General features: G+C 42.6%; 1 protein-coding gene across 5 annotated transcripts in view; it reads left to right on the top strand.

Moving 5' to 3' along the window:
- The window catches only part of ADAM22 (ADAM metallopeptidase domain 22), a 1877697-nt gene that overhangs the window by 1442824 nt on the left and 419738 nt on the right, over nt 1–15135 (top strand). For all 5 annotated transcript variants that reach the window (XM_069648369.1, XM_069648368.1, XM_069648372.1 and 2 more), the window contains exon 14: nt 508–559. In XM_069648369.1, the coding sequence (XP_069504470.1) occupies nt 508–559 (52 nt within the window). The remainder of the gene's footprint in view (nt 1–507; nt 560–15135) is intronic.

Below are 15135 nucleotides of genomic sequence, written 5' to 3'. Positions count from 1 at the left end.
CTCAGGGGCTAGCCCATCTCCTGTTCTGCAAAGTAGGGAATTGATACATTTGTTTTTGCTGTTTGTTTAGCAACCCTTGCTTTGATGCTGGTCTGTGGGGAAGAGGGTGTAGTGGTCCCTTCCTGGCATGGGCGAAGGAGTGTGCACATGCCCTCAGGCCAGGGCACATAACAGCATTGTCGATATATAGAGAGGTACATTGTTTTTACATGAAATATATTTTTCTAACTTTATGTGCACTAACGGTTGTCATACATTTTTTTTGTGCCAAAGTATACTTTATAATGTTGTGATGTGTGTTGACAGATGGATCCATTGCCTAAATGTGAACTGAACAACAATATGAAAACTAGGTTAGCAATGACACCGTTTATAGAAAGTCAACTGCACAGATTTTAAAATGTACATTTCATGCATGGCAATAGGAATTTAGCTGCATGTATTGCATTTTTGTCAAATCTTGACATTTTACCAAAGATACTAACCAAAGTGTCCAATTTTGTGTAGGTGAATGCAAATGTGATGACACGTGGTCTGGATGCATTATGGGAGATATCGGGTAAGAGTTTTTATGGCTTGCCTTCCATTATGTACACTTAACAAAATAAAACCATGTTAGGACTGCAGTGGCTAAGACTATCATGGGTATGAATGGCATTGAGATGTTAATTTATCGAATGTATTTTCGCTCTGGGGTCCCTTTCCTGTTGTAATTTTAGTGTCCAGTACTTTGAAAAGTTGTCACATAATGCTCTAAGGTTCTTTCTGTAGCGACCTTAATCATGAGCCTATCACCTATCGGTGAAGAAGTTACCCACAAGAAATTCAGGGAACAGCCTTCTAATGTGGAAACATTTGCTAATATTCAACTATATTTTTTAAAGTTTTTTTAAAGTTTGAAACAATTTTAATAAATACAAAAATACAGTTTAAAGTGAAATTCATTATATAATATGTAAATAAATTAAACATGTAACATTTTACTTTTAGAAATGTATACACTATTTTTAAAAAAACGATGGCCCTTTTTTATTACAGTTTACATATTTTTATTTTATTTGATGCTTTGAAAAGTGCTATAGGTAGAGGAGGAAAAGGGGAGGATGGTTGGATGTCATAACTGGTTAGCTATACCCCAGGAGCTGTTTTTCAGATCTTGACTAGAGAGTAGAAAAGACAAGAAATATATAGGAAGGAAAAAAAGTGAACCTTATAACAAACGTAACTGACAATGTAGTCTCTGTTCAACACGTGCCCACATTTCAAAGACAGGAACCAGGGTTCGGCTTAGCACTGCCAGCGCTTGGGGCCAGTCAACAAAATCAAATAGAGCGCTGCTGCAAAACTAGCAGCAGTGCTGTGTTTAATTAAGTGATTAACTCCCCGTTCCGTGCTGAAGCGGGGAGTGAATTGCTTCAATAGAACTGCGTCAGTCAAACCAGCATGGGGCTGCGTTTCACATGATGCCCCATGCTGGTTTGACAGCCACGCCCTATTCTGATAAAATACACCACACTCTCGTTGAAGGCTGTGCCTTCACCCACGGCGACAGCTCGGGGGAGGTCTTCAAAGATCCCTCCCCCCGAGCTGGCATGGTGGGGTCTAATGCAGAGGCGTAGCCAGGATTGTCTAACAAGTGGGGACTGAAGCTAATGTAGTTGGGCCCACTGCAGTGACCTCTGCTGAGTGGGCCCCACACAGTGCTGCTGAGTGGGCATTTTCAGAATTTGGGTGGGCCTTGCCCGCTCCGCCCCTACCCTGTCTACGCCTCTGGGCTAATGTTAGGGCACCCTGGGCAGTCACCCAGGCAGCCCTGCCCTAAGGCCGGCCCTGACAGTAGCAATGACAGTCCGACAGTCTCCATATGAATGGTTATCTTGTTCATTCTGTTCATGATTGTATCAAGTTGATTTCATGCATGCATCTCATCATTCACTTCACTATGCTCTTGCACTGCCAATATGTTTTAGGGGAATGTGCCCCCTTTCTCGAGTGTTAGGACTTCATAAAAATTCACCTGTATCATGAAAATCATGACACGGAACTCAAACCCGTGCTTCCGAAAGTGGAACGGTCAGGGGACGTTTGCAGCTGATCCATGGAGCAACTTCCAGGAAGCTGACTACGGAGGCAGGGCAAGAACGCAGTGAGTAAAAGGGAGGAAGGTCAGGCGACATTCATAACTAAGCCTGTGGGCCATGCTCCAGTTCCTCACAAGAGAGAGAAAGCGAGAGAGCAAAAAAAGAAGTAGTGGGGTAGCAAGGGGAAGGGTGGGTGAGACTTCCTAACAGCTCCAGAGAGGATGCAAAGAGTATTGTACCAATGTGAAAAGGGATGAGAAATATAAAAACATTACATTTTCATGTAAGGTAGGAAGACAGTATGGTTGTGGGTGCATTGTGCACTTAAGTGCTAGCATGGAGCGAACAGAAGTCCAGTGGCAAAAAATCAAGTGTGACACTTATATGTTGACAAGAGTTGGAAAGGAAATGCATTGTCATCAAAACTGTTTGGGCTTATACTTGCATCCTGGCGAAGATAGGGAGGCAGAGTATTGAGCTTCAATATGATAGGCTGCTTACAAACATGCAATAAGGCTGCGATGAAGAAGATTCAGCTTGGAGGCACAGCAGAGTGGAGAGGACGGTGGGCCTGCAAGCCTGACAAACTTGAGCTCCCTTAGCCAACACCCTTTGGTAGCCACTTCGGTGCAGATCATTAATTTTAGATTCCACAAAGAGTGAGCAAGTGGGATTTAGGAAAATAATTCCTGTCTTGCAGTGGTTTACAGCGATGTGGCAGTCAAAGTGATTGAGAGCATAGGCAGATGCAAAGGTTTGGTCCACCCTTTCTCTGGTCAGAGTATGCTGCAAAAAGGGTAAAAGAGCCCTCCCTCAGCTCAAAACGTCTTGTCTTTCTTGTAGGTCTTCTTTAACCTGATCACTTGGGCTTTGATAATTATCTGTAAAAATGTCTAGAAAATATACAATATTATGTTTCTGCACTTTGTCATCTTTTTGGGAAATTTTAATGAGCATATGCTTAATTTTTTGCTGTTACACATTTTTATGAACTATTTAAACATGATTTTGGGCTCCCGTGGGGAGCCAGAGAGCCCCAAATGGGAAAGCAGATTCAGGCAGAAACAACGCAGCATTTAGCATTTCCCATTTGGGGATCTCGGGCTCCCCACGGGGAGCCCGAGAGCCCCAAATGGGAAATCAGCTGTAGGCAGAAACACTACGCGGCATGTAAACACAACCGCGTTGTGTTTTTGCCTGCTGTGGCTTTCACTTTGGGTCTCCGGTGCTCCGGTGCTCCGAGCCGGAGGAGCCTGAGAAACTTGGAAAGAAAAACCGCAGCGTTTTCCAACACAATAACGTTGTATTCATGTTTGCGGTCGCTTCAAAAGCGACCGCAAACATAAATACGTTTTTAAAGCTGCTCTTAAAAAATAAATAGCACTTACCGAGATTCAGCTGCAGCTTTCCTGCTCTGGTCTCCGGTCCCCGTCCTCCGCGCACAGCACTAATGAAGGGAAAGCCACCCAGCGGTAGCTTTTGTTTACTACAGCTGGCTGGCTTTTCCTACATTAGTGCAACAAAAGCAAAAGCCAGCACAGGAGGGCATCCATTTCACAAACTGGATGCGCCCATGTGCTTGCTTTTGCGAATTTTGAGCTTGAATAGCTCAAAATTTTACATAGGAAGTTTTAAAAAAGAGAATGCTAGTATTTTTTTTTATGTTGCCTATCTATTTTTTAAATAAACTTTTTTACTAGACCATGCCTTTAAGTTCTTTGGTGTTAAGCTTAGGCCACTCCACCACTGTATACTTTTCTTAGGCTGATTTTATAGTCCTGATCAATGTTCCCTCTAATTATTTTTCCCTGAGTGCGGAAATGATTACTCTTCGTGCACATATTATTTTCCATGTGCCTAACTGAATAACAATGTGAGCCACTTTGTGAGCATGCATAGTTAGTGAGATTCCATCTATGAAGAGTTTGGAAGGCAATTTCCCCTTTCCAACCACGCCAATTCTTTACAAATCAGTGTAAAAGGAGCATTTTACAACTCTTTTCCCAAACATATAGGCTAAAAAACCAAATATGTTATATCTTATTATAAGGAGAGCTCTTCAACCACTCTAAGACTTCAAGATATGCCATATTACCTACCAAAGGTACTGCTGCACAGAGAGAAAAACCTATATGCACACAAAAAGCTTTGCATGCTCAGGATAAACAATATGTTTAGTCGTGGCTATTCATTTGTCAACACTGCTCAGAGACAATACAGAAAGTGCTTAATGCCATTGGGGGGGGAAACTACTGTTTATTACAAAAAAACAAGTATTGCTAATCACTGATATGGCTGTCAAAAATTCAGACATTATGCAATTTTTGCAAATGGAATAGTTGCAACTGAAAGGAATGCGTCAGAAAACATGCCAATAGGAGTTAATGTGGCACTTTAATGGAGTAATTCAAGGGCCAGAAGAAAATGCCTCTCATCATTTTTGTAAGGATGATAATTGCATCAGAATAACTGCACCACAGAATATGATCAGAATTCCTGGGCCTCTGCTCACTATCCACATTATGCTGTTCTCTGAGTTGTGACAACATTTACTCAACATCGGCCTTATAGCTAGGAGGCACATAGACCATCCGTTTCACGCCCTAAAAACAGGGCAATGTGCCCAACAAAAACAGGAAACCATGAGCATAGGAATGTAGCCTCTGCTTCTACCCTCACAGTTCCTCTGATATCTTTTGTGACCAGCAGAGCAGGGGCATTGGTAGAAACTCAAGTATTATTATTCACTGATCTCAAGAGGAATTTTAAGGAGAAAGAACATATTTTAATAAGCATGGAATATCCCTAATGGCAAAACCAATGACTTGTTTACTCCCTGAAAAATCTTTTGATTGCAAATATGGAGTAAAATCGTATCAGATCCCTGCTTGAAATCCTGACATAGAAATTGAAATTACAGGGCACATAATACAGCGTATAGTTTTTCCCACTCTTGCTCACCATAGCCTACACAAAAATCAACAAGAGCCTTATCGAGGTTGTCTTCTGGCACCCCATTGAAGAAAATCACATAGATTTTCCCTGTAAGTCAGTAGTAGCAATGCTCATATGTACAAAATATTGAGTACCTTCTTCTTTAACTAGGGACTCCTCTGAAATTCACTTATCAGTTGAACAAGATGCATGGGGATGCTAGAGGCAATACTTGCAAACTCACAATTATATTGAAAAGCCATCAGCAGCTGAGCAAAAAAAGAAATAGAAGGTGCAGTTTCCTAGACTATTAATATAGTTTCCTATCCTTTAGCAACAAACTTTCACTTCACTGTACTGCCAAAACATCTGATTTGGTTTTTGAAAATTGCTGATTTGTTCTTCACCCCGAAGGAGTGTTCTCCTGCTCCCTTCCACACCTTCCCCTTCCTGGCTCCTCTATTAGCCTCCAATATTAGTTGACAGGGCTCTGTAAAAAGTGGGGGATTGTATCAGTAAAACACTAACTGGGATACTTGCATACACACAAAACTTTGCATGCAAATCCAATTTAAGGTCTCACGATATTATGTGCAGTTTAAGAAAATGTCATAAATCTGCACAATTACTATGAAGTACATACAAGATTGCTTGCAACATAACCCACCTTTCAATTTTTGGGTAGGATTATACAAGAGCTCAGTGAAACCATTTTTGTATAGCAGCGAGTTAACATATAATTTGTTCAGTTCTATGCCCCATGAAACTCTGAACATTTTGAAAGGTTGCAGATTGTGTGAAAAGCATTCTAGTTATATGAATATTGTTGCCCTCATTTTATATACAGATAATGCCAGGCAGAGTCCATGCCAAGTATCCCTTGCAGGCCAAGTAATGTATTTTGCAATGTTGCTCTCCACTTATAGGGTAATGTTAGCAATGCTAAAGTAGGAGATGTTGAGCATGACATTTGCCTACTAAAAATCCTTAGAGGGCAAATTCATATATGAGTTTTATAATGCGTTAACTTGCAAAGGGGGCTCTTCAAAGTGCTTGTGTGCCACATGTACAAAGAATAGGAAGCATGGGCTGAGGTTACACATCCTAGTAGCCTGCTTACTTACGGTCAGTGGGCCTCATTACACGGACAGCGGTAGCACCTTGGTCCATTCCGGTAAAATACCGGCACCGCCTTGGTGGAAAGGGGAATTACCGCCCTATTCCAAGGTTGGTGGGGCGGTAATTCCCCCTTCCCCCATTGCCCTTCCCCATTCACATTTTTGCCCCATAGGGCATAATGGGAATGGGGAAGGTGCTAATTACGGCACCACAAATTGCAGTGCCGTAATTAGCTCCCTGGTCCCTTTGCGGGTTGGTTTTTAACGCCTGCAAAAAGCAGGCGTTAAATTCTCCAACCCGCAAAGGGACCTCATAGTAAGGCGGTAAGGGTTTACCGGTACCGGTAAAATAACGGTACCGGTAAACCCTTACCGCCGTCCGTGTAATGAGGCCCAGTATCTGATATTTGAGCTGACACTTGGATTACATAGTGTGGGTTATGTTTTTTCTAAGGCACCATGAGTAAGAGAAATGTTTGTGCTTTGAACGTCATTCACATTATAACAAACATAAAACAAGACTTGTATCTAAGTCTGGTAACCTTTTGCAGAAGGTTTGAACGATTCCACAGAGGACAAACCCCTTCTGTCTCTTAACACCCTTGCGGGAGCTGAACACCCTTGGGTCCCTTTGGGTCTCAGTGCAGTTTGTATAGAGGAAGGGGGTGTGGCTTAGCACTCTTAGCGCTTTGCGTGACGGCAGGTATGGAACCTCCTGGGCTGTGGCCGGCGTCATGTGGCTCTTTTCTTCTGGAGGGGCTGGTTTCTTGTTCAGGCCTCACTTCCCATGATGTTATCAGAGGCCAAGGGCTCTGTGATGTCACTTCCTCTATCCCTGGCATTTTGGTGAAATGACGTCCCTGGGTATGAGAAGGGAATTTTGGAATGTTGGAAACATTCATAATGGTTTGTTGACATGTCTCAAGTAAGCGTGAAACAGTCTTGCTGTGGTTTACCTCTAACCTCTCCAAAAGACTGGTTTATCTAGATGGTCTTGACAGATCCCTGTGTTGCATAGTAACCCACAGAGTCAAGGTTGTCTGGTAATATCAGAGTCAAGGTTGTCTGGTAATATCTGAATGTGGCCAGGGGCGGAATTTGAGTCATACGGTATAAGTGTGGTAGAGTCAAGCAGAGGAGTTATGGGTGGCAAAGAAAGGTAATTTGTTTAAGGAGTGCAGGTATTTCTGTTCATGGAGCCACTTTTTAAGATTCGTTTTTAACCTCTTGTGGCTATATTCTGTTTTTTAGGTTTTTAAGGTCAAGCTTTTATAGTAGGGCAATGTAAATAGGTTAGACCACAAGTTAGTATAATTTAACTTACGTTTGAGAGAAAACAAATAGTAGGTAGCTGATGTGGCTCGTCCCTTATTACATCTTTTTGAATAGGTAGGAATTGTTTGTGTGCGCTGCTAAAATTCTTCTGAGTGGCACCCAGATGGAAGCTGGGAAGCGCACATGCGCACAGTTTACATGGAACATTGGTCATTATCTATTGCTCCCCTCCCTTTCCTCCTTTCATCTGCCTTTGTCCTTTTCCATCCTGCTTCTCCTCCTCTTTACTTTCTCTCTTGTTTCACTCATCCTACTCCTTTCCATTCTGCCTTTCGGTGTACCCTGCCTCCTTTTCCACCCATTTTCCTTCTATTCACTTCTCTCTCCACTCTACCACTTTCATCACTCTTTCTCCTTTTCACCTCCTACACTTTTCTCTGTTGCCATTTTCCTTCTTCTGCTTCTCACTTTCTTCTTTCTGACCCCTCTACACTTTTCTCTCACCTCCACCTGCTCTGCTTCTCACATTCTTCTTTCTGCTCTGACACTCTTTTCTCTCATCTCCACCTCCTCTGCTTCTCTTTCTCATCAAAACCCCACCACTCATCTCTCCTCTCTCGCTCCTCTACTTCTGTCTTTCTCCTTTCCACCTCCTCTGAAGTTCTTTCTTCTTTCCTCTCTGCTCTCCCCTCTTGTTCTCCTCATCTCCACTCATTCTCCTCTGGTCCTCCTCTCATCTCTCTCTCCTTGTTGCCTCCTCCTCTCCACACTCTCTCCTCTACTTCAACTCATCACCACACTATGAGTTGCTCATGCTGTTCCTCACACAACACCTAATGCCAACCACGCGTCCCCTTCTTTGCATTCCCTTTTTGTAGATTAGTGGGATTTGGGGCCAGGTTGTGTAGTTGTTTAAGTGCAATCGTCTGTGTGAATGGGACAAGTGTGTCATGTGATCGGGGACTGCCTGAAGCAATTATTGCCTCCTTAGCTGACATGTGTTAGCTTGAGAACCACCTCTCAGCTCCACTAGCCAAGGTTACATAACATGCAACTTCTATCCTTGAGTCATTTTGCCAATGGCTCATGCTATCCTGGGACTATCTGTAAAATCTGTCAACTCTGCTACCCTAAATCCTGGTAAGGCATCTTTCCTGGCTTCATTCTGGGTCACTGCAGTCTCTTCCCATCGCCTCTAGCATTTGATATGACACAGTATGTAGCGAGGTGGCGTAAATACATCAACACACTGCAGATCCTCTGGGATGATACAGAAAAAGAATTCTGGACTAACTTTATCTAAATTTTATTAACACAATCCAGAAATTGTTTGTAGTCTAACTTGGCTAACACGGGCAAAGATCAAGGAGGTCTTTATTGAGATATGTCACAAATCAACAACCAAATGATGATGACCTAAACCTAGAATCTCCAACATGTTATTCATAAAGACAATACTACCAATGAGATCCTTAAAGCATACATCTCATATGAGTGGGTTGGATGCCTTTATTTATATGCAATATTTAAGCACACAATTTGTGTGCTTAAATATTGCATATAAATAAAGGAGTCCACCCCACTCATAGGAAATAATAGCAGAAACTCAGAGGTTTGGGATTACCCGTTCATTGGGCACAAGACCTAAATAATGCACATATTTGAAAACAAATATAAGGCAGTTTTGTAAAAACATAGGAATGATAGTTGTGCAGTGGAGGACAGAGAGAACACATGCATCCGTCCAGCTGAGTTCTATGAGCAGCAATGGAATCAGTACTCCTGGTCCACGTAGAAGGAACTTGGTCAATATGCATTTTAACAGTATTTAATCAGATTTGTATCATGGTGTGTGTCAGAAGTCTTAAAAAGATGCATACCTTTGCAGAGAAAATTGAGACTTGAGCTGGCTAACTGAATCACATTTCTCATATGCTTTCATAAATCTCTATAACTGCTCTTTGGATAGCAATGAGCCATTATCCTATAGGATGCTCAGTTGGAGCCTTTGTCAACAACTGATTAATCAAAAAAGCCCCTGACCACATCGAAGGAGGTAGGACGAGGCAGGAGAAAGCTCTGAATTTGCAAGTACTTATAAACAATGTGCCTGTGCAAGATGAAAGACTTCTGGAGATGGTCATAGGATCATAGATCAATTGGGCGACTAGCGCGTGGTCTCTCCTTGCACAACTTGAAACCGCAATATACGAGAAAATGCCCGTAAAACCTTTTTTTGTGCCACTGTTACGTGTGTAAATGACCATGTGGAATTCCTAACCACATATGCATCCCCATTCACATTCTCATGTAGACTGCTAAGCTCTGCATTTTTAAAAAATGTATATTTGTATTTTAGATTTTTTTGTTTTCATATGGCAGAAATACTAAACATAGTACAGCTATCAGCGATCCCAAGGTAGAGTTGATGTGTACATTTGTATTGATTATCAAAGGCTGAACTTGTTCATGGAGGTTTTATGAAAAGGTACACAGAGAGAGGAAAAGTTTTCATCGGGCCAGGATATGCATATAGGTGACATTTAGATATTTACGTATATATTCTCATTTTGGGCTCATAGGGTGTTATTTGGGGAAGCCCCTTTGCTGGTTAGAAATATGGGCTTTAGCCAGGTCTTGAAGAATACAGCCAATTGAATTGCTTTGTATCCAGTGGAAGAGTATGCCCGTGGTTGGACAACACGATTTTTATTCTATATTGCATTTATTTGAAGAACAGGAATGTTAATTTTGGTCAGACATGACTTGCAATAAACTATTATATGTTATGCAAGTTTAGGCATGCAGAAGTGCTGGAAATAATAAGAGCGCGTATGCACCTAAAGCGCGAAGAGCGGAATTATCGGTTATGTGGAAACAACGAAATTGAATCAATAAAACATATATTGTGCCGATGTGAGAGTCTAAACACGTTGGGCTCCATTATGAGAGTGCCGGTCTAGAAACAACAGTGCCAGTAAGCCTACCAGCACCGTTGTTTCCGGACCGGCACCCTACGTCCCGTCAATCAGGGTCAGACCTTGCAAGTGGAACGGCACCCACCCACAGAGTTTCACAGAAGCACCGACACCGAAAATGAGTCCTGGGGAATGGGGAATTACAAAATTACTGGCGCCTGACTTCCCGGCCTCAGGGCTCAGAATAGCCTGTGGCACCGGGAAGTCAGGCGCTGGTAATTCATTACAGGTCCGGCGGCAACCTGCCGGTACCACGGTTACTGTTAGACCCGTAATGAGGCCCATTGAGAATGAGTACAATGCAAGCACATTGGGGTATAGAGCTTTATCCGACAGCTATATGGTTTGACGTGATGTTTGGAAATGATGCTAACAATCTATAATGTGATGAGATTTGTCAAGGATATTATGAAGCATTTTAAAATGTTGTCAGAGTAATATAGTTGAATGATGGCAGATGAAGCAGGAAATTGGCTAGACTCAATTATTTTTTTCAACCTTGCTACGGTAATGTTTTAATGTATTATGCCACATGTTTTAATGTTTGTGTTTGTTTTTGTACAAAACTCGGTGTGGCTAGATGTATTAAAAATAAAAAAAATAACGGGTCCCGTCCTTAACACCTGGTCAGACCAGGCATTAAGGAAGGGACCCGCTAAGGGACCTCGTAGTAGGACGGTAAGGGATTACTGGCACCGTTCTCCTTACCGGTGCCCGGTATCCCTGATGATCAAAGACAACGATCCGGCAGGGATTAATTGACACAAGATATGTTGGAGCAGTCTCGTGGAGATATTTAAACGTCAAACAAAGGGTCTTAAAAAGCACCGTTTTCTGTATTGGTAACCATTGAAGGTTCCTCCGAGACTGCGAGATGTGTGAGCATCGGGTCAATGAAAAAAACATCCTAACTGCTAAGCCATTCCTCTGCCCGCACCCTCTCCCACACTGGCGGGATTTCTCAGAATTCAGCGGTTTCACCCCTCGAGTCCCCCTTTCTTCCTCTGCCATATCCCTTCACCCCAAAGCATTCCCCTTTAATCTCCCACCACATACACAAACACCAGCCCCTAAACACACAGTTACATTAGGTGCTCCACGCCCACTCATCAGTAGACATATTCTGCATTCTCCCCCACACAGACATACAGGCCCACACAGACACGAATTCACACAGACACACACACAAAACCACTCATCTAGGACTCCCACAACTCCTCTTCGGGCCCCTGCGAGCCTTCATGTTAGGCAGGGGCATGACAGTTCTATGTAGAAAGACTGCTCTGAGCAGTCTCCTAGCAGTCTTTCTAAATCTATTTCTTTTAATTTCAATTTAGTTAAATTGATTTTTTCACAACACATCCAAGAGGGAGTAAAGGTGAGTACAAGTGACAGATTAATTGGGTGCAGGATGGGTTAGCAGAACATGTCAGTTCTTCCGGGAAGTTGGCAGTGAAGTGGGAAAGAGGGTAGAAAGTGGGGAGTGAAGGAATCAAGAAGTAGGGAGGAGGAATAATTTCAAGCTGCAAGCTACTAGCCAGGCATAAACAGTCACTTTTCCCCTCCAAGTTTACATATACACACAGTAGACTATTGCTTATTCACTAAGAGTCAATTATGAATAGCCAATGGCTAGTGGCAAGTGCAAATTGGAGGCCCTAGGGAAGGGATAGGAAGGTGGACAAACTATTTCATATTTTTGATTCCTTAGAGAAGAGTTAGGAAGCAAAGTCGTCAGCTGAGAGGTCAGAGTTTGAGGTTGGCAAGCAATAGACAGCTTGAGAGAGTTTGAGCAGAGAGACGAGATAAGATCAATGCAGCAGGTGGATTTAGCAGAGTCAAGAGCAGTGATTAATGCAAGAACAGTGAAAGTCAAAGTCAGAAGACTTTGCAGAACTCAACCCAGTTAATGCAAGCTCAATGGATTGAGCAAACAAGTGAGCGAGAGCGTAGTTACAGTGCAATGCATTTCACGATAAATGAGTGGTGTTTCTGGCATTCTTCAATGGGTTTTAAAAAAAAAAGCAATTACATCATGATCAGTAAATGACTTGGTGCTAAATGCTGTCATAGCTGTCCCAGATTTTATGCTTTGTAAACATTGCAAAATAACAAGCTATTAGACATTTAAAATCTGGGAGTTCTCCCTGACTAGATGGATTAGTTGTGAATTGTATAAGCTGTGGAAGCACGCCATAGCACATATATGACGTGATTATTTTAGGCAACCTGTGGAAACACGGCTATATCCACAGTCAATGGGGAAGACTTTAATTGCTGCAGTTCCGAAAGAACACAAGGATAAGGATGTAATAGAGGACATACAGAGCCAATTATTTAATGAATGTTACTATCAAGATTGTCTCTGCTACTGTGAATACACACAAATATTGGTTAACAGAATCAGAAAGCTGATGAGTTGATTTATGGCAGGTGTGGCTCTGTCACTGAACGTATTGTATGATCTGTCCATGCCACTAGAGAAATAGAAGGCCTTGCTGCTAAAACCAATGATGCAGAGAGCATGTTTGGCTGCTTCTTGTAGACATTTCTGTCAAACGTTTTACTTCCTGTGGCGTTTTGTAGTGTGAAGAAGTAACTTTGTGAACCAATGAAGTAACGCCTTTTTCCACATGGAGGAAAGATAGAAGAGTGCCATTTTGACAAGACATCTGTTGTCAATGGTGACCATCATGGGACCCTGCAAGCAGAGCCATAGCACACAGAAATATGGGACGGCAAAGAGATTAAGGAGTTCTCTGTGGATCTATGTGGTGTAGTGAGAGTGTGACGTAAAGCGTCATGCCAGAGTCTGTCAAAAACCCCTATTGGGTTTGGTAGTCAAACGGAAATGCCAATCTATTCCCAATCAGCTTGGTTTTGGAGTCCCAAAGACGTGCCGGTGAAGCCTATTGGAATTTTCTGACAGAGCACTTGAGACTGCAGATGAAGAGTCCTTGCTGACGGGAGACATGGGTAGGAGAGCACCAATATGCAGATGAGCTCGCAAGAAAGTCTAGCAACGATAGCTAAACAAAAGAGAAAGAAGCTGCTTAGACCCCAAAAGTGAAAATATGGAGCATATGGATCTAGATAAAGGATTTGCATTGTGGATTCAACACTCCCCAGACATGGTGCAGACAAAATCAAGTGAACCAGAGGAACGTTGCATATTGGGAGTTGTGGTTCAGTCACTCCATAGACAGCGCAGAAGTGATTATCAACTGAACTGAATAAGAGAATCATTGCCTATTAGGAGTTGTTGGACAATCAAGCTCCCGTCATTGCAAAGAAGCACTGATCAAGTCAAATAAACAGAAGGAGCTTTGCCTATTGGATGTTTTATTTGAATCACTCTAAAAACATGCATAAACGCACAGTGGCACTGATCAAGTCAAGTTAAATAATTAAACGTTGTTTACAAGAGATTGAGGTAAAGAGTCAAATGGAATCTTAATTACACTGCAGGTGTCTGGGTATAGAGACATGTTCTTTTTTCTTTTATGGAACCTCCTGGGCTGTGGCCGGCGTCATGTGGCTCTTTTCTTCTGGAGGGGCTGGTTTCTTGATCAGGCCTCACTTCCTGTGATGTTATCAGAGGCCAAGGGCTATGTCATGTCACTTCCGCTATCCCTGGCATTTTGGTGAAATGAAGTCCCTAGGTATGAGAAGGGAATTCTGGAATGTTGGAAACATTCATAATGGTTTGTTGACATGTCTCAAGTAAGCGTGAAACAGTCTTGCTGTGGTTTACCTCTAACCTCTCCAAAAGACTGGTTTATCTAGATGGTCTTGACAGATCCCTGTGTTGCATAGTAACCCACAGAGTTCAACAAGACTGTCCCCTGTCACCTTCAGCCTCTAGATAAAAGCTCTGGCGAAACTCCTAGCCCAACGCTGACGTAAAGATATATTAATACACATATGACACACAGCTTTAGCAAAAGAGCAATTGAATCAATGATATCCATCGATGATTCAAACACTGTCTGTCCTTCATCCAAGCCTGGATGTCAATCACCTACTGTTGACTCATGTTGAAGCTGTTGACAGCTCAAAGTCCCCTTCCATATTGGTGAAGACATCCATCCAAGATGGAAAAAAGCTATTTCCTTCCACATTCTATAGGGAACAGCTAGGCCACAGGCTAAACAATGCTGAAGAGTGCTTTCCTTAAGGACCCTTTGGCCAGGACAAAGAACTTCTCTAAGATAGACTGTCTTCCTATAAGTCACTTGGTACACTTCCCTGGATTTGTGTATTAGCTGTCCAGCAACCTTTTTAAGGACAAATGCCTTACCTCTGTCACTGCTGTTACTAAGCATTCATTCAAGAAGAATCTGAGCCTGTTTTGACACAATGAACTGGATTCAACCCCCTAATTGAGATGCCCAATGCTTCACATGCCTGAATCCCTTCTCCACCCTATTCTTGTCTGGAGAGGCATCTGGGGTGACCTGATTTGAATTTTCCCCCACAAAAGCCTTTCTGAACCACTTGCTATAATAGCATGCCTGAACCTAATCTCCTCCTTCCTCTACATAAAGAACCCCCAAGGTGATCTGATTTAAACATGTTATGAGTTCTGCTAACTCCCCATATTAATTTGCAGGGGTAACTGGCCACTAGGGATGAGGCTGGCCTGGCCACTACACAAATTGCCTCCCCGAAGGCAGTTGAGTGGTGGTCCATGGCCTTTTGACCCTCAGAAAAGGAGGTCACACCAGAGGAGAAAGACTTAAGGGACTA

Source organism: Ambystoma mexicanum, chromosome 2q (assembly GCF_040938575.1).
Source record: "Ambystoma mexicanum isolate Mex_15411 chromosome 2q, UKY_AmexF1_1, whole genome shotgun sequence".
Taxonomy (NCBI): domain Eukaryota; kingdom Metazoa; phylum Chordata; class Amphibia; order Caudata; family Ambystomatidae; genus Ambystoma; species Ambystoma mexicanum.
This window is presented reverse-complemented; position numbering and strand designations above follow the sequence as displayed.